Here is a 24,410-nt window from a genome sequence, read left to right as displayed (position 1 = left end):
TAAGACAGGGGTGTTCCTTATCACAATTTCTATTTAATCTGTACATTGAAGAGGCCATGAACATTTTTAAATCCAAAACACCTGGCATTAAAATAAATGGAACAACTGTACACTGTATTAGACTTGCCGACGATATTGCACTTCTGGCTGACAATGAGGAGAACATGCAGATCATGCTCGACAAATTAACATCCATCTTAAAAGATTTCCAACTTAACATTAATGTAAATAAAACTAATGTTGTGGTTGTAAGCAAATCTAAAATGAAGCCAGAGGCACAGCTCAGGATTAGAAATATTTTAATAAAACAGGTGCAAAAGTTCTGCTACTTAGGATCAGTTATTGCCGATGACAACAGATGCACTGTGGAAATAAAAAGGATTTCCCTGTGTAAGAAAGCCTTTGAGCAGAAGCAGCAGCTCTTAACTAATAAATCCTTAAATACTGAACAAAAGAAATTATTTATCAAAACGTTCATTTGGAGTGTGCTGCTATATGGCTGTGAAGGATGGACTCTCTTGAAGGAGGACGTGAAACGACTAGTGGCAGTGGAAATGTGGCTATGGAGGAAGATGACAAGAACTAGCTGGCTTGAAAAGAAAACTAATGAAGCAGTGCTTAGAGAAATAAACACCCAGAGACATTGAATAACAACGATAAAAAGGAGAAAAGCGTCTGTTTTCGGTCACATTCTCCAGCACAATAACTTCATAAAGAACTTGTTCGACGGCAAGGTGATGGGAAAGAAAGGCAGAGGGAAACCACGGAAGAAGATCATTGAAGAGGTAGTTGAGATGATGGGATGCCAAGGTTATGGAGAGATCAATGGTTGCAGCGACAAGGCGAAGCCTTTAGATGATGATGATGATGATGATGATGATGATAATATAGTGAAACGTCTAATAGACCACGTACTGAGCTCAATAGCTGCAGTCGCTTAAGTGCGGCCAGTATTCGGGAGATAGTAGGTTCGAATCCCACTGTCGGCAGCCCTGAAAGTGGTTTTCCGTGGTTTCCCATTCTCACACCAGGCAAATGCTGGGGCTGTACCTTAATTAAGGCCACGGCCGCTTCCTTCCCACTCCTAGCCCTTTCCTGTCCCATCGTCGCCATAAGACCTATCTGTGTCGGTGCGACGTAAAGCAACTAGCAAAAAAAAAATAGACCACGTGAAAGGAAAAAATTGTAATTTAACAATTTACAACTGGTATACCAGCTATGACCTAGTCCTCGATCTTTTAGAAGATAATATAACATGTATAGGTACTCTCAGGAAGAATAAAGGAGAAATTCCACAGCACCCTCTGTAGGTCCAACAGTTCAAAACCCCATGCTACATTGGATTATAATCTAACAATGCGGAGTCGATACTTCTGACCAAACGGAAGGCAAGTACTCAGTAGCCCGGAAAACCCCACTGTGGACCGTGTGTGTCTTGTTTTTCTCTACTCAACATTGCTGGAATCAATAGTCAGGTACTTTACAGAGGGAATCCGGAGAACCAACCAGTAAAGAGATGCGTGTTTTTGAAGAATCTTTCGTTTCAGCTCATGAATAAGTGGTTGGTTGAATGAGCTAAGATAGGAACACTGCCTCCGGATATCCGAGCAGTGTTATCCCCATACCATCAGGAAGAAACATCAGAAGAAATAAAGTGCCAATGAAGAGAGGACAATGCATTCACTGTGACCTGTAATCAGGGTCATAACTTTGTGTGTAAAGCACACTCTAAAAGATGCATTAGATGTGTAAGCTGTGAGAATAATGATAATTATTAATGAAGATTGTTAGAAGTGTTTCATTTTAAGTTTCAATTTTATTTTCAGTCTTCAACCCATGAACATTTTTACCTTTTATTATTGTATGTATGTACTGTCATTTGTAATTTGTGTTGTAATTATTATGTCTAAGGATTATAAAGCACATGAGTAACAATATCAGTTGTGTAAGAGTTAGTACTCTTTAACCAGGTGCTAAGACTAAGAAAATGAATGGTGAACGAAATTCACCACACGCCCGGCAATGTAACAAAAAACTAATGGAATTCACAGTGATATATGAGGACGGTTTGAAAAGTTCTCAGAATCACCAATAGATGTCGGTGATAGAGCAACCAGGTTCCCGCGCAATAATCACACATCCTTTGTGAGTGAACACGTGGCACGTCATTGCTCTAGCTGCAGGAGTGTGGTAGTGACGACTCTTTGTTGTTGTTCCTGCGTAGTGATTTGTGACAATGGAAAAAACTGAGATTCGAGCAGTGATTAAATACTTTGTAAAGAAAGGTATTAAAGCAAAGGAAATTCATGCCGACTTGCAGAACACACTGGGGGACTTTGTTCCTTCATTTTCAACTGTTGCCAAGTGGACCAGCGAGTTTAAATTTGGTCGGGAGAGCTTGGATGGTGATCCGCGTGGTGGGCAGCCAAAAAGTGTTACGACCCCAGAATTTATCGCAAAAGTGCATAAAATGGTCATGGAGGATCGTCGACTGAAAGTGCGGGAGATTGCTGAAGCTGTAGGGATGTCTTCTGAAAGGGTATATTATATTTTAACCGAAGAATTGGGTATGAAAAAATTATCCGCAAGATGGGTGCCGTGGCTCTTGACATTGGACAATAAATGCACCAGATTGGAAATGTCCGAACAAAGTCTGGCCCGTTTTCAGTGCAACCAACAAGATTTTTTACGTCGGTTTGTGACTACAGATGAAACTTGGGTCCACTACTATACCCCAGAGACAAAACAGCAGTCAAAGCAGTGGAAACATGCTGATTCACCACCACCAAAGAAAGCAAAGGCAGTGCGTTCGGCCAGAAAGGTCATGGCCTCAGTTTTCTGGGATGCAAAAGGCATTCTGCTGATAGATTATCTTCCTACTGGCCAAACAATTACGGGGCAATACTATGCAAACCTCCTAGACCAACTACAGGAAAAGATACGCGAAACAAGGCCTGGTTTGGCAAGGAAAAGGGTCATTTTTCATCAGGACAATGCTCCGCCGCACACAAGTGTTATTGCCATGGCAAAACTTCATGAACTGGGGCACGAATTGTTGCCACATCCACCTTATTCACCTGATTTGGCACCATCAGACTTTCATCTATTCCCCAAGCTGAAAATTTTCCTCGGTGGATGAAGATTTTCTACAAGGGAAGAACTGACAGCCGAATTGGAGAGGTATTTTGCGGGCCTGGAGGAATCTCATTTTCGAGATGGGATCAAGGCATTGGAACATCGCTGGACCTAATGCATTAGTCTACAGGGAGACTATGTTGAAAAATAAAAGCAGTTCCACCTAGGTAAGATACTTAATTCTAGTACATTCCGTGAACTTTTCAAACCACCTACGTATTGTAACGGTTCAAATCCCGTTACAAGATGATAACTGTAATTTTATTATTTTATCTGTATTATTATTATTATTATTATGTTAGTATTATTATGTTATCTGTGATATTGTTACTATTATTGTAATTATCCATTTTATTCAATTCGATTTTGCAATTGCCTGTTGCTTGCAAGATTGGACTTAGATGTATGCATATATACGTATGTGTAGAATAACACTCAATACCTGTACAGTGAGAATTGTTGTATATATCAGAGATTGGAAGTGACGTTGTTATATTGCTATACCACTGGCGATTCTGCCAAGTCATCGCCACTTCATGGCTACGGCATCGTATTTATTTAGATATGCGCTCAGGAGAGTCAGCCGCCCCAGGGCTATTTCACCACTGTGTGTAATATTTGCCGCGTTGTGGGAGTATGTCATTGTTATTTCTGGAGATTACGTAGCTGTGTCAACCAACGTCTATATAAGGTGGGTGCATATTGTAGCGTCAGTCATTAGTTATACGGATGCAGTACAGTGAAGTAGTCTACTAGATCAAGAGGCCTTAGTTGGTCAGTCAACCAGTGTGAACGAGAGATGGTGAAGACTCAGTGAGCCATTATTGGTCATTGAGAGAGTGAGACCAAATGGTTGGTCCGTCACTTAGTGGAAGACACGGACGCAAGGGCTTACCATGAAGTCAGAGAGGGCAACCCAGGACCTACCAAGAGGTAATACCATATTGACTTACAAAGAAGTCAGATGATATGGAGAAGAAGCAGTCACAAGGATGTATCACCAAGTTAGGCGTGACACATCTACAGTAAACACCAGATCAATGGATTACGTCGTAATTACACTTAAAGTGTTGAAGGTACAGTCAAGTGAATCAGTGAGGGAAATATTTTGTATAAATTGTTATATGTCCGGTCAAGAAGAATTCAAATTCATGCCTAGTTTCTTTCAGTTGCAATGTCATAATTTCACATTCTCATCTGTTTTATCGCAACAAGACTCATTATTTTTTGAAATATTATTTAAAGAATATATATTGTTCTATCAAACGAATTCATAGTTTTATTTCAATGAAAGTAAAATATCTTAACCTCAAAATTAATGGGGAAACCGAACGCCAATCTCCTTTTCCCAGAACTTATATGGTATGTTGTCAAAAGTAAGCTTATTACCCCACACCTTAGAGATAGTCAAGAGTCTCATTCTATTATTGCTGTACTGAGTGACAGCTGGCGCCCTTCAAATAACGTATGTGTAAGTAAGCAGGTAACAAGTAAGTGTGAGTACAAGGTTCGACGAGTGTGTATTTTATTTAATGAATGTTAATTTTCATAATTTCCATTTTAAATGCAGATATTCAAATTTTCAAGTTAAATCCAGATTTACATATATTGTAAAGTTAGTCAGCAAGTTAGGAAAGTCTTACAGTATGGAGGATGGTCAACTGTAGTCCAGTGAAATTCTTGTAGCTTGGAGACAGAGCTGCAGTATTCCCTGTTGCATCAGTTTGCAGATCTTAATTTCTTTTCTTATTCATACAAATGATAACACAATTAACCCAATCCCATACAAAGACCGGTCTCTCCATCTGAGCTACACAGTGTCTTCTCATACTAAGACTGAGAGGTGCGCTCTAGGACACTCGTATTTATGAATTATGTCTTGAATCGGTTCGTCTAGTCTTTTGTGGCTATATGTAGCCCTTGTCTAATTCAACAGCTTGCAGTAGTAAGTGGCATTGATTGTGCGTCGCTCATGCAAAAAATCGGTCAGCAAAATGCCTCGCCGATCAAATATAACGGTTGCAAGAACCTTGCTAGCTGACAGGTCGAGTCTTGGCTTTCACTGGTGCTGCCTCCCCTTTCCTCCGCCACTCCTTACTGGCTTATTTGGATTCAGGAGTGTAGTGGTGGACCCATGTTTCGTCGCAGGTGATGATCCGACTCGGAAATGCATCACCTTCTTCCACAAACCTTGCTGGAAGCCTCTGACAGACCTCCAAACGTCTCAACTTCAGATTTTTGGTCATAAGGCGAGGGTCCCATCTGGAACACACTTCTATGGAACTGTAGGTCGTTTGTGACGTTTGCTTGACAGCTCCCATAACTGATTCTGACTTGTTCTGCAATTTTCTGATATTGTTGATGTTCAGGGAAAAAAATCCTGTTTTTATTTGATCGACCTTCGTATTTCCAATACCGTGTCAAACCAGCTTGGATGTATAGCTTCACTCATTTCCACAAATGTGTCTCTTAATCCTTTCCCTAGGCATTCCCTGTTACATCAGTTTGCAGATCTTAATTTATTTTCTTATTCATGCAAATGATAACACAATTAACCCAATCCCATACAAAGACTGGTCTCTCCATCTGAGCTACACAGTGTCTTCTCATACTAAGACTGAGAGGTGCGCTGTAGGACACTTGTATTTATGAATTCTGCCTTGACTGCTGTCTCTTGTTTATCAACTTTGTCTTATTACAAGAGCTTCCCCATAGGTGACAATGTTTAACATATACGATTTCCTTGGAATATTCGCAATGAAAATAATACGAGTGGAACATCTCGTATCTAAGCAACCATGGATTTGATAAATGTCTATCAAGTTGGCAGCTTCGTGCAAAATGAGGAAGAAGAGATGCCGACGCTTTTAGAAGAAAGTGACATAGAACCAAAAACCTCTACATTTTTTGAGCAGTTTACATCCAACCTCAGTGTAAAACATTCCAACTAGGTAAGGCAAAGTCTGCACTGCCCGTGGGTTACAGAGTGAATCGTCTCTTGAATGCCATTAATTCAAGTTATCCCTACATGTAGAGAACTGTTTTATGTTGTTTCATACAACAAACTACTTCTCAAAGTAAACCTGAAAAGAAGGTACCAGGTGTATGCATAAGTTTTTGTGGTAAAGGAAATTCATAATTTTCAAGGGAAATTCATTTTTTGTTTATTCAAAATATTGGCCATCGGCTTCTATACACTTCACCCATCTTTCACATAAGTTACGAATACCCTGCCAGAAAAACTGCTTGTCTTTTGCGGCAAGCCATTCGTCGAGCCATTTTCCAACTTCCTCGAAATTGTTGAAGCGCTGCTGTGTGAGCGCATGCCCCTTTGATGCAAAAAGGCACCAGGTCGGGGAGAGTACGGCGGGTGTGGATGTCCCATCCAAGCGACTTCAAGGTGTCTTTCACTGGATTTGCTGTGTGAGATGGCACACTGTCGTGTAACAAAATCCCTTTAACATGTCTTCTAGCCCTTTCCGGTCGTCTTTCGATCAATGCGTGATTTAAATTCATCATTTGTTGGTGATGGCATTGTGCATTAACGGTTTCACCGGGCTTCAAGAGTTCATAATACACAATACCGCTCTGGTCCCACCCAGCACACAGCGCAGTCTTCTTGCTGAAGCGATTTGGCCTTGGTGTTAAAGGACTGGCTTCGCCAGGTGGCAGAGACGATTTTCTCCGCTTTGGGTTTTCAAAATAAATCAATTTTTCTTCGCTTGTCACAATTCGGTACAGAAATTTTCTTTTTTTGTGTTGAAGCAGCATTTCACAAGTGACTGCGATTTTCCATTTGCCATTCATTCAGATCGTGTGGGACCCATTTACCGAGTTTACTGATCTTCCCCATTGCTTGTAAACGTCTTCCAATTGTTTATTATGACACATTTAATGCTTGTGCTTATTGTTGTTGAGTTTGAGTTGGGTCATCATCCAGTAACGCCTGCAATTGCTTGTCTGCACACTTTTGTGGTCTACCAGAGGGCGCATTGTCGTTCACATTGAAATCGCCACATTTAAATTCTCGAAACCATGTCTCGCATGTTCTTATCGATGGAACGTGTTCACTATATGTTTCTACTAGCAAATTATGGCTTCCAAAGCCTTTTCCTTTGGATTAAATACGAAACGATTACTGAACGAAGTAAATAAGACGCTAGTGTTTGGCATACTCAACTTGTGTGTGTTGGTAGGTTAATGTTAGACAAACTGACATATGTGTCAAATTCATACGCCTTGTACACCTTAGCTGCTATTTTGTCATAAATACAAGTGTACCTATTCATTGTATATAGCTGCTGCAATTGCATTCAAAAAAGGGTACTCTTATGTCACAAACTTATTCCAGGAAATGGTATTAGAATGGGTTATATTGCAGATTGGAAAACCCCTTGGAATATTCAATTCAACTTGTCATTTGTTGTATATTAAACTGCTTGTTTTTATAACCTTGCCAAGTGAACTACAAATTTAAGTTATCACTGCAAAGTATTTCACAAGAGAAGACTTATTTCAGTACTAATAATGAATTCTTTTCTTCTAGTTGGAATGCTGTGGCGTTAAGCAGTATACTGATTGGTATTCATTCCGCAAAGACTTCATCCCACCATCATGTTGTGCAGCTGCAGATATGAGTTCTACTTGCCCACCTGAAAATGCTTACAAGAAGGGTTGCTTGCAGGCTTTTGCTGATATGATATCATCAAAAGCAGTCGTCATTATGGGTGTTGGCATTGGTATTGCTTTTGTGCAGGTAAGGAAAACTTGCACTGTTACTGTATATTAGAGATTCTTCCCATGTCAAATAACCTCTTGTGTTTTTCTCACAGATCTCTTATTAGATATTTTCAGTGGTACTTTTTCTTTGAGTCCTTTGAAAAGTGCAAAAGAGGGATTTCCTTCCCCCCCCCCCCCCCCCTCTTTTCAAATTTGGCCATTTGGCTGCATAGAACTTAAGGCTTCTTGGCCTCTCTTCTTCTCTCCTCTTCCCAAAACCTCTTCAGTCTTCTGCTTCTCGCCTTTCTCTCCTCTTCGGAAATGATCCATACAGGCCTCCATTTTAGTGCTTTTTCTTCAAATGATTTTAGACTGTCGACTCTTCTTCTGAACTCTTCTATTGCGCATCATCTACAGTGTAATTCAAACTTCTTGACCTCTTCTACCCCCTTGCAGGTGGCCTTTAACCCCATGATGCATTTGAAGATCTTCTTGGTCAGTCATTTGTCGTGCATTCGTACCAGGTATCCATAGACATTCATTCTTCATTTCCGCATTGTGTCCGGGATCTTTACAGTGTACTTGTAGAGCTTATCATTTCTCCTTTTCTTCCAAGTCCCCTCAGTAGTCTTCTGCTATCCCAGAATTTTCCTCAGAAACTTCCTTTCCTTCTTCTCGAGTTTGCTGGGCTGAGTGACTCAGATTATTGAGGTGCTGGCCTTCTGACCCCAACTTGGCTGGTTTGATCCTGGCTCTGTCCGGTGGTACTTGAAGATGCTCGAATACGTCAGCCTCATGTCGGGAGATTTACTGGGGCGGGACTAAATTCCGACACCTTGGCGTCTCCGAAAACCGTTAAAGTACTTCGTGAGTCGTAAAAGCCATTATTATTATTATTATTATTATTATTATTATTATTATTATTATTATTATTATTATCTCCTCGAGTTCATGCAGCTCCCCTTTTTTATTTAAAATAAGGCATTCTGAAGCATACAATCCTTCTGGTTTTATTACCGTGTTATAATGTCGGATTTTGGCCTTGTAGGATATTGCCGGTTTGTTATACCTGTTCTGTGTTAGTTTGCAGGCCAGATCTAATTTTCTTGCTCTTGCCTTGTTTGCCTCTTTATCCAGTCCATTGAGTTGCATCCATTCACCCAAGTATTTGAACTTGTCTGTCCTTTTATCCTTGCCATGTTTTACCTCCATATAACTCTCATTTTGGTGCTTGTACTCCATATATTCAGTCTTTTCATAAGAGAATTTAAGATGCACATTGTCAGCGATTTCACCAATGAAGCAGATAGCCAAGCTGCAGGTGCAACCATATCGGATAGGTATCTGTTGAGAGACCAGACTAAGGAATGGTTCATCGAAAGGGGGGGTAGCAGCCTTTTGGAAGTTGCAAGGGTGGCAGGCAGTCCAGATGATTGACTGATACGGCCTTATAACAATACTCAGTCTGGCTGTGTTGAATTGCTACGCGGCTGAAAGCAGCGGGAAACTACAGCCGTAGCTAACTCCCAAGGACATCCAGCTCTCCCTGAATGATGTACTGATGATGGCCTCATCCCAGGTAAAATATTCCGGAGGTAAACTAGTCCCCCGTTCGGATCTCCGGGTGGGGACTACACGAGAGGGGGCGATCATCAGAAAGATGGATACAGACATTCTGCAAGTCGGAGTGTGGAATGTTAGAAGTTTCAATCGTTGTAGTAGGCTAGAGAATCTGAAAAGGGAGATGGATAGACTAAAGTTAGATGTAGTTGGTGTAAGTGAAGTATGATGGCAGGAAGAACAGGATTTTTGGTCAGGCGACTACCGAATTATCAACACAAAATCAAACGGGAAATGCAGGAGTTGGTTTAATAATGAATAAGAAAATGGGCAGCGGGTAAGCTACTTCGACCAGCATAGTGAAAGAATTATTGTCGTCAAGATAGACACCAAACCAATGCCCGCCACAATAGTGCAGGTCTATATGCATACTAGTTCAGTGGATATGAGAAAATTGAAAGAATATATGAAGAGATAGAAGATTTAATACAATATGTAACAGGTGAGGAGAATCTAATTATGATGGGAGACTGGAATGCTGTGGTAGGCCAAGGAAGAGAAGGTAATACAGTAAGAGAATTCGGATTGGGACAAAAGAATGAAAGAGGAAGTCGGCTGGTTGAATTCTGCACTGATCATAATTTAGTCCTTGCCAATACTTAGTTCAAACACCACAAACAACAGCTGTATACATGGACGAGACCTGGAGACACTGGAAGATGTCAAATAGACTTAATTATGATTAGGCAGAGATTCAGAAACCAGGTGTTGGATTGCAAAACTTTCCCAGGAGCAGACGTGGACCCTGACCACAACTTGTTGGTCATGAAATCCCATCTGAAGTTGAAGAACTTGAAGAAAGAAAAGAATGCAAAAAGATGGGATCTGGACAAGTTGAAAGAAAAGAGTGTGAGGGATTGTTTCAAGGAACATGTTACACAAGGGCTAAATGAAAAGGCCGAAGGAAACAATAGAGGAAGAGTGGATTGTCGTGAAAAATGAAGTCAGTAGGGCTGCTGAAGAGATGTTAGGAGGGAAGAAAACATCAACTAAGAATCAGTGGATAACTCAGGTGATACTAGATCTGATTGATGAATGACAAAAATATGAGAATGCCAGAAATGAAGAGGGCAGAAAAGAATACAGGAGATTAAAGAATCAAGTGGATAGAAAGTGCAAGGTAGCTAAGGAAGAATGGCTGAAGGAGAAGTGCAAGGATGTCAAAGGTTGTATGGTCCTGGGAAATGTAGATATAGGAAAATCAAGGAAACCTTTGGGGAAAGGAAATCTACGTTTATGAATATTAAGAGCTCAGATGGAAAGCCACTTCTAGGGTAATAAGATAAAGCAGAAAGATGGCAAGAACATATCCAAAAGTTGTATCAAGGTAAAGATGTAGATAATTTGGTTCTGAAAGAAGAGGCTGTTGGTGCTGATGAAATGGGAGACCCAATTTTGAGGTCATGGTTTGACAGACCTGTCGGAGACCTAAATAGGAACAAGGCACCTTGAATTGATGACATTCCCTCTGAATTACTGACTCTCTTAGGAGAAACCAGCATGGCAAGGTTATTCCATTTAGTGTTTAAGATATACGAAACAGGAGAAGTCCCATCCGATGTTTGGCAGAATGTTGTTATACCTATTCCCAAGAAAGCCAGTGGTGACAGGTGTGAAAAGTACCGCACCATTAGATTAGTATCTCATGCCTCCAAAATTTTAACACGTATTATTTACAGAAGAATGGAAAAGCAAGTTGAAGCTGAGTTGGGAGAAAATCAATTTGGCTTCAGAAGAAATGTAGGAACACGTGAAGCAATCCTGACTTTAGTCTGATCTTAGAGGATCGAATCAAGAAGGACAAGCCCACGTACATGGCATTCGTAGATCTAGAAAAGGCATTCGATAATGTTGATTGGACCAAGCTATTTACGATTCTGAAGATGATAGGGATCAGATACCGAGAACAAAGAATTATCTACAATCTGTATAAAAATCAGTCTGCAGTGATATGAATCGAGGGCTGTGAAAAAGAAGCAGCAATCCAGAAAGGAGTGAAGCAAGGCTGCAGTTTGTTCCCCTCCTTTTCAATGTTTACATAGAACATGCAGTAAAGGAAATCAAAGAGGAATTTGGAAAGGGAATCACAATCCAAGGAGAGGAAATCAAATCCTTGAGATTTGCCGATGATATTGTTATTTTATCTGAGACTGCAGAAGATCTCGAAGCTGCTGACTGGTATGGACAAAGTCTTGGGTAAGGATTACAAGATGAAAATAAATAAGTCCAAACAAAAGTAATATAGTGCAGTCAAACAAAGGCAGGTGATGCAGGAAATATTAAATTAGGAAATGACATCTCAAAGGAAGTAGATGAATATTGTTGCTTGGGTAGTAAAATAACTAACATGGACGATAACTAGCTCAGAAAGAAAGAGAATAGAATCTTTTGAAATGTGGTGTTACAGAAGAATGTTGAAGGCGAGATGGATAGATCGAATCACGAATGAAGAGATACTGAATCGAATTGGTGAGAGGAGATCGATTTGGCTAAATTTGACAAGAAGAGATAGAATGATAGGACACATCTTAAGAAGGAAGTGTAGGTGGTAAGAACGGTAGGGGTAGACCAAGGTATGAATATGACGAACAGATTAGAGCAGATGTAGGATGCAGTAGTTACGTACAAATGAAAAGGTTAATACAGGATAGGGTGGCATGGAGAGCTGCATCAAACCAGTCTGTGGACTGATGACTGCAACAACAACAAAACATTTAAAAATAGACTAGGTTCCAAAATAAGGAGTAATAATTCTCACTATGTCAGGGCCTAGTGATGCAGCAGATGTTATTGTGAAAATTTTAAAACAATATACAGGGAGTGACTTGCCGCCAGAGCTATCGAATGTTATTTTGGATTACGTCAGTGCACCCCTCGAGTCTGAAAGTGAAAATTATGGTGAGGATAGTGATTTTGAGGAAAGTGAACCTTTTGAAATATCCACAACAGACGAGTTGCAGGACGACGCTGTTGATGCGGACGTAAATGTTCTACATGATGTTCCCAAAATTCAAACAGCCTCTGCATATATGGAGGAGGTTAAAGAATTTATAAATAAGGATTCTGGCTGTACAAGAAATTGCACTGGTCTTTTTTCCCTAAAGCTTCATTAATTCTTCGAGAATAGGAACTGGATTACAATTGTGGAGAACATGTTAGTCACTACCACGTATTGATGGGTGCGATGAATGCATTAGTACAAAACCTGCTAATGACGACAGCTTCTTCTTTTCTTCATGGGGCCTCTAAATGTTAGTTCCTAATTAGCGTCGACCTCTTAAGATCTTTTGCTACCATGTTTTTCCTTCACTCCCACCTAGATATACCTGCTCCCTTAACAAAGCTGCAGGTTGTTCTTATTGGGTCGTCTTGGATTTTTTCTCTCTCTTCACCTGGTAGTCCTAGAGTAGAGAGTCTGATTCTACCCAGCACCTCACATTCCAAAAGTTTGTGTTCAGCTGATTCCTCTGCTTCATTGCATTTCCTACATAGGCCTATGTTGTCTCTTATTACTCCAATTCTATGTAAGTGTTTTTTCGGATGGCAGTGTCCTGTCAACAGTCCTACTACCCATCTTATATTTTCTCTGCTGAGTTTCAACAGTTCTTTAGTATGCTTCTTGTTTGGTCCTTTTATCAGTTCCTTTGCAAGCCTGCATCCTGGCGTGTTTTTCCAGTTTTCCATTTGTTTCTTTTGTACCCATTTTCCTATGTAGTGTCGGGCTTGTCCATAGGAAATCCCGCATACAGGTTCTGGGCCTACAAAATGTGTTTCTGCCCCTTTCCTGGCTGGTTTATCTGCCTTTTCATTTCCTTCTATGCCTGCATGCCCTGGTACCCATATTATTTTGACAATGTTGTACTTTGAGAGCTTCAGGAGAATTCTGGTTATTATCAGGGGTGCCTCTAGTGCCTTACTGGCCACTTGGCTGTCCGTAAAAATGAAAATGTTCTTATTCCTATACAGTAAAACCTCTTTAATTGGACTTCGAATTAACCGCCAACACATAATTCGGAAATGCCGACCTTTGCGGCGTCACAATGTATTTTAAGACCATTACTGCCAGTGTTGCCAACTTGGCGGATTTTCCGCTAAATTTGGCAGAATTAGAATACTGTCGGCGGAGAATTATATCATTTAGCGGATAGCAGATTTTTTGGCGGAATTTAGTGTTTTATCCATTTTACGTTTTTTTAATTTGTACTCCAGTCTGTCTTCGAGCTATTCCGTATTTCTTGTCAGGAGCTAGCAGTCACATGAGGAAAACATATTTGTTTGGATTTGATGTTATGAGAGCATGGTATCATAAATCTGTAATGCGTGGGGAAAGGTTACTTATCTCTTAAGTTGATGAATGACAACAGATAATGAAACTGAGAGAGAGTAGCATTTATATTTACGCTATGAAGGAAGACCATTTAATTAACTGGCCTCTTATGTGAGGTAGGCGATTCACCTAGTTTGCTCCCGGCAGTAAAATGCCTACAAGTTTTAGCTCGCCGGGTCGCAGGCAGGGGGTTAATCCCAGTGTAACTCACATAAGGTGAGTGCAGACATTTACTTTTATTATTATTATTATTATTATTATTATTATTATTATTATTATTATTATTATTATTATTATTATTTCTTAATCTGCTTACCCTCCAGGGTTGGTTTTCCCTCGAACTCAGCGAGGGATCCCACCTCTACCCCCTGAAGGGGGAGCTTGAGCGTGAGACATTGGGTCGGGGATACAACTCGGGAGGATGACCAGTACCTCGCCCAGGCGGCCGCACCTGCTATGCTGAACAGGGGCCTTGCGGGGGGGATGGGAAGATTGGAAGGGATAGACAAGGAAGAGGGAAGGAAGCGGCCGTGGCCTTAAGTTAGGTACCATCCTGGCATTTGTCTGGAGGAGAAGTGGGGAACTACGGAAAACCACTTCCAGGATGGCTGAGGTGGGAATCGAACCCACCTCTACTCAGTTGACCTCCCGAGGCTGAGTGGGCCCCATTCCAGCCCTCGTACCACATTTCAAATTTTCGTGGCAGAGCCAGGAATCGATCCCGGGCCTCTGGGGGTGGCAGCTAATCACTAACCACTACGCCACAGGAGCGGACATTATTATTTTTGTTATTATTATTACTCGTTTTTATTGCTCATTATTTGAGATCGGATTTCTTGGCGGAATTTTAGTGGATTTTGAAAATATAAGTTGGCAAGACTGGTTACTGCATGTAATTAATTAGCCTTGATTCACAGTTTAAACCTCTCAAATGCCATAGTAGAAAACTATTTCCAAAATATATCCAACAAGGTGCATGTACAGTATTCAAATAATGTACTTGGATAACTCACCGGCAAACATAACCTCACGCAATGAAATTAAAAGAAAGAAAACATGATTCAAAGGCGAGGAGAAATCTATACTGGCTCCCTTGTGCAAGTGCTTTATTCATTGATTACTGTGCTGCTGTACTGTATGCATTTTAGATGCCTTGTGCTTGCACGGAGAGTACCTGATGCCCTTAAAACATTACGGCTTATCAAACTTTCCTATGTCAAGGAGAGACTATCTCTCGCTGCCGTCCACACTAGAACAGTACAGTGACTATACTTGTACAATTTCCCGCCATGGCACTTCTAAGACCCATTAAGGCATGCAATCACTTTGATTCTCAGTTTAAACTTTTTAAATGCCATGGAAAACACTATTTCAGAAATGTATCCAACAAGGTGCATTTACAGTATTCAAATAATGCACTCGGATAAAACAATGGCATACATAACCTCACTCAACAAAAGGAAGAAAAACACGATTCAAAGACTAGGAAAAATTATTCTGGCTCCTCTGTGCAAATGCTCTATCTTTCAGATTACTGTACTGTTTGCATTTTTAGATGCCTTGTACTTGCGTCAGAGGTGCATATGGCCCTGAGGTTCATTCAATCTGCACCAAAAATGAGTACCAGGTTAATTCCTGGGGGCAAAGGTGGCGGGGCGTAGAGCTAACCACTCTACCCCATCAAGTGCCGAGGTTACGAATAGTGGAAGCCTTTACCTTCCACCACTCCCAGGGCCTTCATGGCCTGTACGGAGATAACTTTGCGTTGCTTTGCTTTCCTTTTGTACTTGCATGGAAAGTGCCAGACACCCTTAAAACATCGTGGCTTTTCGAACTTTCCTATGACAGGGAAGGAAGTGTCTCGCTTCCCTGTGCACTGCATAACAGCACAGTACACTTCCCGGCTGGCAATTCTCTCCCTTAAAACCATAAGTCCATTTGGCCTCACCATTTAAAGAAATAAAACAAACAATGCAGTTTCATCAGCCTTGACAATACTGTTTGGTACGTACGAATTGCTTATAGGTTACAAGCCACACTTTTTCCAAATATCATCATCGCCAGTGTTCACGGATTCTACCTCTCCGCAGACTGCCTGCTACATGATATTGTGGCGTTCCTTAAAACACCGAATACAAAATAATTTAAGATGCCGCTCGAACTTAGCATATATGAAGCACACTGTAGACACGCCGAAATGGGTGAAAGTGCACAAAGTTACCCCTGCACGTTCCAGAAGACGCGTTCTTTCATGACGCGAAGAAATTTTGAATTTAAATTACTCTGTAAAATACTTTTTTTTTTCAAATGTAAAGGCAGTTTTGAATTAAAAGTCTGAATTTCGGTAACGGAACTTATATTGTTCTTCGAATTATGAATTATCCGTATTTTGAAATAAACGACTTAAATAACATGCGGAACCGTACCTCATGTTTCCGGGAACAAGAGCTGCTTCGAATTATCGAGGTTCTACTGTAGTTCATTTTCAGATTTTCTTCAAGACATGTTTTGATAGCTATCACTTCAGCTTGAAAAACTGTAGTGTGTCTGCCCAGAGTCATCTGGATTGATCTCTCAGGTCTTCCCCTGTTGATCCCTCATCCTGTGCCATCCACAGTCTTTGAGCCATCAGTCCACCACACTGTTATCTTCTTTTTCAGTATTCCATTTGTTGATATCCCAGTCTTCTTCTTTTCTCTCTCTCTTTTTTATTACCTGGGTCTCAAACTGTTTTTCAAAGTTTTACTTTGGTATCATATGATCAGAGGGCATGTGTAGAACTTCTCTGTTATTACTCTGTTAATCTTACAGTGTCCTAGATTGGGTCTTTGTGCATTCCAGCACTGATTGTGCCAATCTATATGAACTCATTCTAGCCTGTCCTTTTATGAAATTGCATAGTGATGGAAGGTCTAATAAAGTATTCAAGGCTTCTGTTGGCGTAGTTCTCATAGCCCCAGTTATGGCTATGCATGCCATTCTCTGTAGGCTATCCCATCTACTGCAGACTTTTCCTTGACTTGCTTTCTGCCACCAGATGATTGCATCATAGGCCATCAATGGTCTAATGATCATTGTATATATCCACAGTACCATTGATGGTCTTAGATCCCAATGACGACAGCTACTAAGAGAAGAAATTATGACAGGAGAGAAACTTACACAATTTATCACTTCAGAGGGCAGGACGTGTGTCAGTCATTTTTTCAATTTGTATTCGCTTGTGGTGCTAAGAGGCAAAAAAATTTAAAGGAACAGTTCAAGAAAGAAGGGAAGCAGACTAAAATTCACCGAAATGTATTAAAGATTTCTCAGATAAAATCTATTCATTTTTATGATTGTAAGCATGCAGTGAACTTTATGAATAATTTCAGTGAACAAAATGCACTTTCATGCCAGGCCGGATCCCTACAAAACAAAGAAGTGATCTCGTGCTTCTCCCAACAAGCATGTCTAAGAAGTACGTTCGTACATTATACTGTGACAGTTGTAAATCAATAGAGAGAATTCCTGTATCACTCTCATCTTGGTATTCCATGTGGTGTACAAGCAATCAAACTGTAGTAGGGGAAATGGTCAATTATGGACGAGAAAGAAAAAAGAAATTGATGGAGAACGCTATACATCATCTTAATCACGTCCAGTCAGAGCGGACTGCTTATAAAAACACCGTAGACAATGAATTAGACAACTGGAAACTCCTTTGACTCTTGGCCACATAGCTGTAACACATACAAGGGCACAATGCATTATAGTTTCGATTCTTCCCAACAGGTGTACTTACCATACGATCCACAACAAGTTCACCCATTTTCTTTTATACAGGCTACAAAGTGGGTCTTTTTAGTGTAGTGTGTGAACCTCTTGACAAATTTGTTTTGTACATTATTCCAGAAGCTTGCTATTTGCTTTACGTCGCACCGACACAGATAGGTCTTATGGCAATGATGGGACAGGAAGTGGCTAGGAGTTGGAAGCAGCCGTGGCCTTAATTAAGGTACAGCCCCAGCATTTGCCTGGTGTGAAAATGGGAAACCACGGAAAACCCTCTTCAGGGCTGCCGACAGTGGGGTTCGAACCCACTATCTCCCGATTACTGGATACTGGCCACACTTAAGCGACTGCAGGTATTGAGCTTGGTAAAGGAGTAAATACTGCCTTATCTCTTGTACATCACTTCTTGGAAAATTTTTCAGTAGGTGAGGAGCATTTAGAATTCCATGCTGATAACTGTGTTCAGCAAAATGAAAAAAACTACTTTGAGATGCCTCACGTCGAGAGTTATGACAGGAAAGAACAGCAGTTGTAAAATTTCAGTTTTGCCAGTGGGACACATGAAATTTCAACTGATTTGTATTTTGGTTGTTTCAGAAGATCATTCTGGAAAAATAAAAGTGAAGTTATTGAAGATGTAATTAATGTAGCCCATAAAAGTTGTCAGGTTTCTAGCTCTATTATTCCTGTCGCTGCTGCCGCAGAATCTGGAAGTATAACAATTCCTACTTATGACTGGCAAAACAAGTTCCGTGCTTGATTGAAAAACTTTCCACAAATAGCCCACATACATCACTTTGTGTATATGAAAGAGCACCCTGGTGTAGCATTGATGAAGAAATCGATAGTTTCTGACGAAGTACCCTACACCATCCTTGCAGAAGATCCACCGCCTGACTTCAGTGACCTTCCGCAAGTCATCAAACCTCAAGGACTTAGCATCAATAGACAGATGTGTCTCCATGAAAAACTTAGATCCTTCGTATCAGAAGATAAGAAAGATGTACTATGTCCCAGTGTAACATCTTTCCCTGCTCCAACAACGCCGCCACCAACCACCTCGAGTGAAAATCTTATGGAGCAGACTTCTGTTTCTCCTCCTCTGCCAATAATTACACCATCCTCATCTTCAAAACGTGTAACATCTAAAAAAACAAGTAAGGCTCAGAAGAGAAACCCACCAACTCCAAGAAAATTCTCCCCAAAGAAGAGGTCTCGACTCACCTCCAACTACTGTGAAGAGGTAGGACATCGGGACCAAACGGTGGAAGGGCATATAATATGCCCTAAACGCAGGCTTCAGCATGAAAAACTTATATCCCTGTCTTATGCTGGATGTGATTAACGATCATTAAGGTATGTGATAATTTTTGTAAGGTGCAGTAGTGTTGCAATTAGTTGTCTTCAGTGACCTTCTGCAAGTCATAAAACCTCAAAGAGACTTAGCATCGATAGATCGATCTATACAAAAAAATTACATTACGTGCATACATTATCATTATAGACTGTTAAGCCTTTCAGTGTTCAGTCTGCAAGCTTGTGTGAATTTAATAAAAGTTGCCACAATCCTCTATTTGCAACTAGTGCTGTGGCCTCATTTAGTTTTATACCTCTTATCTTTAAATCATTAGAAACTGAGTCTAACCATCGTCGTCTTGGTCTCCCTCTACTTCTCTTACCCTCCATAGCAGAGTCCATTATTCTCCTAGGTAACCTATCCTCCTCCATTTGCCTCTCATGATGACCCCACCACCGAAGCCGGTTTATGCGTACAGCTTCATCCATTGAGTTCATTCCTAAATTAGCCTTTATTTCCTAATTCTGTGTACCCTCCTACCATTGTTCCCACATGTTTGTACCAGCAATAATTCTTGCTACTTTCATGTCTGTTATTTCTAACTTATGAATAAGATATCCTGAGTCCAGCCAGCTATCGCTCCCGTAAAGCCAAGTTGGTCTGGTAACAGACCGATGTAAAGATAGTTTGGTCTGGGAGCTGACTTCCTTCTTACAGAAAACTGTTGATCACAACTGTGAGCTCACTGCATTAGCTTTACTACACCTTGATTCAATCTCACTTACTATATTACCATCTTGAGAGAACACACAACCTAAATACTTGAAATTATCGACCTGTTCTAGCTTTGTATCACCAATCTGACATTCAATTCTGTTGAATTTCTTACCTACTGACATCAATTTAGTCTTCGAAAAGCTAATTTTCATACCATACTCGTTGCACCTATTTTCAAGTTCCCAAGATATTAGACTGCAGGTTTTCGGCACAATCTGCCATTAAGACCAAGTTGTCAGCATAGGCCAGACTGCTTACTATATTTCCACCTAACTGAATCTCTCCCTGCCAATTTATACCTTTCAGCAGATGATCCATATAAACTACAAACAGCAAAGGTGAAAGATTACAGCCTTGTCTAACCCCTGTAAGTACCCTGAGCCAAGAACTCATTCTATGCTAATCTTACTACTCTATGAAGCCATTTCATTCCTGCCTTCCCACTATACTTCACCATTTCAGGTTGAATTTCATCTATTCCTGCAGCTTTATGACAATGGAGTTTATTTACCATCCTTTCCACTTCCTCAAGTGTAATTTCACCATCATTTTCCTCCTCCCCAAGAGCTTGGCTGTTGGCAGCATCACCCTGGGAGATTTCCTTTTACGTTGAGAAGATGTTCAAAATATTCCCTCCATCTCTCCAGTGATTCCCTGGGATCTATTATGAGTTCACCTGAATTACTCAAAACACTGTTCATTTCCTTTTTCCCTCCCTTCCTAAGCTTCTTTATTACTGTCCAAAAAGGTTTCCCTGCTGCTTGACCTAGCCTTTCTAGGTTATTACCAAAATCTTCCCACGACTTCTTTTTGGGTTCGACAACTATTTGTTTTGCTCTGTTTCTTTCATCTACGTACAATTCCCTGTCTGCCTCAGCCCTGGTTTGGAGCCATTTCTGATAAGCCTTCTTTTTACGTTTACAAGCTGCTCTCGCTTCATCATTCCACCAAGATATTCGCCTTTTCCCATCTTTACACACAGTTGTTCCTAGGCATTCTATTGCTGTTTCTACTACAGCATCCCTGTATGCCACCAATTCTCTCTCTATATCCTGACCTGCTTACTGTCTACTGTTCGAAACTTCTCACTAATCATATCCATGTACTTCTGCCTAATTTCCTCGTCCTGGAGATTTTCTACCCTTATTCGTTTGCAGACAGATTTCACTTTCTCTATCCTAGGCCTAGAGAAACTTAGTTCACTACAGATCCGATAGTGCTCTGTATCATCGAAAAATCCCCAGAAACTTGTACATTCTTAACAGATTTCCTGAATTCGAAGTCTGTTAGGATAGGGTCTATTATGGATCTGGTACCCCTAGCCTCCCATGTGTAGCGGTGAATAGCCTTATGCTTGAAGAATGTATTCGTAACAGCTAAACCCATACTAGCACAGAAGTCCAGCAAACGCTTCCCAGTCCCATTAGCTTCAATATCTTCCCCGCATTTGCCAATCACCCTTTCATATCCTTCAGTTCTATTCCCAACTCTCGCCTTGAAATCGCCCATTAGCACTATCCTATCCTTGCTGTTGACCCTGACCACGATGTGTCTCAATGCTTCATAAAACTTGTCAACTTCATCCTCATCTGCACCCTCACATGGTGAATACACTGAGACAATTCTTATCTTAATTCCTCCAACTGCCAAATCTACCCACATCATTTGCTCATTTACCTGCCTAACAGAAACTATGTTGCGTGCAATGGTATTCCTGATAAGGAGCCCTACCCCATACTCTGCCCTTCCCTTTCTAACACCCGTCAAAATACACTTTATAATCTCGTCCTCGTTATCTCCCCTTACCTGAATATCACTTACTCCTAGCACATCCAAACGCATCCTCTTTGCTGACTCAGCTAGTTCTTTCTTTTTTTCTTCCATAAGCCCCATTAATATTGACAGATCCCCATCGAATTCCATTTCGTTCGCCAAGTTGTTTCCAAGGAGTCCCACGCCCGTCAAATGGGAATTACTCCCATAGGTCCGAGGCCTGCTTAAAATTAGACCGTAAATAATATATGTCAGTAATTTTTGTCAGAATACCGGTGAACATGAAAGTGTAAACGCCAGCGTAACTTCCAAGTAATTTAGTGGTTATTTGTGTCACAAAGTAACCAAATTTTTAAACAGCTCTACTGAAAATTTACAGAATGTATGTTGTAACATTACATGCTAATTTAAGGCCTTAATTTCTTTTAGAGGCATTCAATTACATGATATTAGTTACATGTTATGGAACACGACAGTACCGTTGTCTCAATACCCGACATGTGGTCCCTTTTCATATGTACGCACACATTTTGTCTTTTTAATGTACATGACTGGTTTCGACCTAAATATTATAGTATCAGTTTATAGTTTTTTCTTCATGGCTTTAAAACACTCGTCGAGTTAAATGACCTGAATTTGAGACTTAAATTCAACTATTCTATACATGGATAACATATATTTGGTTAAAATACAATATTTACATTTGTGAATATCAATTATAAATACGGACATGAAACTAATAGATTATATCGTAGCCAACCAAGCAAAACGAACTGCCTATAAATATCAAAACTTGAAAATCAAAATAATGAACGTAATTAAAAGAATCACCTTCCTAAAAGAATGTCTATCGAACAACTTAACACTTAAATCCCTTAAAAAATACAGTAACAAACACAAACACCACCCAGACACATAATATACAGCAACTTAACACTTAAATCCCTTAAAAAATACAGTAACAAACACAAACACCACCCAGACACATAATATACAGCAAACTACAAGCAAAATTTGGTTAAGAGTAACAGTAAAAAACAACACCTCAACACTAAACTTTATGAAACACATTTAAGAGCTTCCCATGATTTACCACATGGTTACTGGGACAACTTCCAACAAATGATCAAAGAAAAACTAACAGAGCTAGCAATTCAAAAGCAGAATACATTGAATAGGAAATGAAATGCACTTAGACTGTCACAGAACCAAAGTACGCGAGACAAAGTTCCCAACAGTAACTTCCCCATTAGACCTAGCGAAAGCAACAAACACCCATTTAATCCGCCTCTGAAAAATATAATGGACACGTATTTTGATAAAACAGAATCCATTATACTGAGCAAGGGACCGAAACAGAATTTGGGGAAATTCTTCAACCTTCCAAAACATAACTACTACTATTACGGAAACTGACAATGCCATAAACAAATTCCCCATGAACAACATGATGAAGTCAGACACAAAATTTAAAAGAAGACTACCACAATACATAACAGAATCAGCCGTAACAGCAACAACAAATATGTCATTAAGAACACACAAATAAAAAAAACTCAAAGATGAAATCATGCAGACCAACTTGTTAATAACAAAAGCAGCTAAAGGCAATACCGCTCTTACTATTGACAAAAACGAATACATAGCAAAAACTAAACAATGTTTCCTAGACAGTACCTTCCAAATTAAGCATAAAGACCCAACTACCAACATCCAAAGAAATCTTAAAGTTTTATTGAAAAACACACTCTTTATTCTGAATGAACAAGAAACCACAAAACTCGCCATAATGAACGCCAAATCACTGACCGCGAAAGCTTATCCGAAAATTCACAAGGAAAACATACCTATGAGACCCATCATAAACCATAGATAGTCCAACTTACAAATTGTCACAATTCATTCAAACCTTTCTTAAAAAACATGTACTTTAGCCTAGAAAAACAGTACACAACTCAATAGAATTTTGCAATATTACAAAAGAACTAAAAATCGAGCAATACCATAACTTAGTATCATGTGACATAACAAACATGTGCCCTAATATACCTACACAAAACACAATAACATTAATGGAAACCAACTTAAAAATTAAGCATTCTTGAAATAGAAGAATTTATAACATTACTTGAATCTGATCCACGAATTAGCCACACAATATGGATACAAGAAAGAAATGATCAACAAAATTATTCAACCTAAATCAAAACTAACCAGAGCCAACAATTCCAAGAAAGATTACGTATTCTTTATTTTTAATAACACCCGTATATATCCCATAACTAACATTTTTAAAAGACTCAACCTAAGAATAGCCTACAGAACCACACATAATGCCAACATTTTACATAATACCAAACCCATCGATAACAATAATAAATACAGTCATTCAGAAGTGAAATATGACAACTGTGAAGCCAGTTATATCGGATGTACTGGAAGAAACTTTCAAATCCATTATAACGAACATATTAATGCCATAAAACATAATCACTTTTCATCCATAGGTCAACATAATGAGGATTACAAATATAAATTTACAAGTATAGAAGATGACATGCAGATTTTAAATGTAAACCCCAAGGGCCCATTACTCAACATAATGGAAGAATTTTATATCACTGTAGATCAATACACCAATACAAATATCAACTTAAAATGAAATCACAGATAAAGTTAATATCCTTTTCAATACAGTTAACCCTCCCCTAAAAAACACTTATCTAAAAGAGTCAACAAAGAAAACCCAATACACATTAAGGAACCGCCAGAAGACATGCCCCGCTCTACCCCAACTCCCTTAACAGCCGCTCCTCCTGCCCCTCCAACCCTTCCCTCCATAGCCACAAGCACCAGCCGCAGACGCACACGAAGCAGTGCACGACGTGCTCCTGAGTAGCAAACATCGAAGTTAACAGTGGTAGTAGGTACACATACACTCATTCCACGTTTAATAGACATTCCAAATTGGCAGACGAAATTTCTTAC

At 39.9% G+C, this 24,410-nt stretch overlaps 1 protein-coding gene across 1 annotated transcript in view; it reads left to right on the top strand.

The window, feature by feature from the left end:
- The window catches only part of LOC136864553 (CD63 antigen), a 144,789-nt gene that overhangs the window by 77,215 nt on the left and 43,164 nt on the right, over nucleotides 1-24,410 (top strand). Inside the window, exon 5 of the mRNA XM_067141691.2 lies at nucleotides 7,682-7,891. Within this exon, the coding sequence (XP_066997792.2) occupies nucleotides 7,682-7,891 (210 nt within the window). The remainder of the gene's footprint in view (nucleotides 1-7,681; nucleotides 7,892-24,410) is intronic.

This window comes from Anabrus simplex, chromosome 2 (assembly GCF_040414725.1).
Source record: "Anabrus simplex isolate iqAnaSimp1 chromosome 2, ASM4041472v1, whole genome shotgun sequence".
Classification (NCBI taxonomy): Eukaryota; Metazoa; Arthropoda; class Insecta; order Orthoptera; family Tettigoniidae; genus Anabrus; species Anabrus simplex.
The sequence above is the reverse complement of the archived record's forward strand: the minus strand, read 5'-3'. Positions and strand labels throughout refer to the sequence as shown.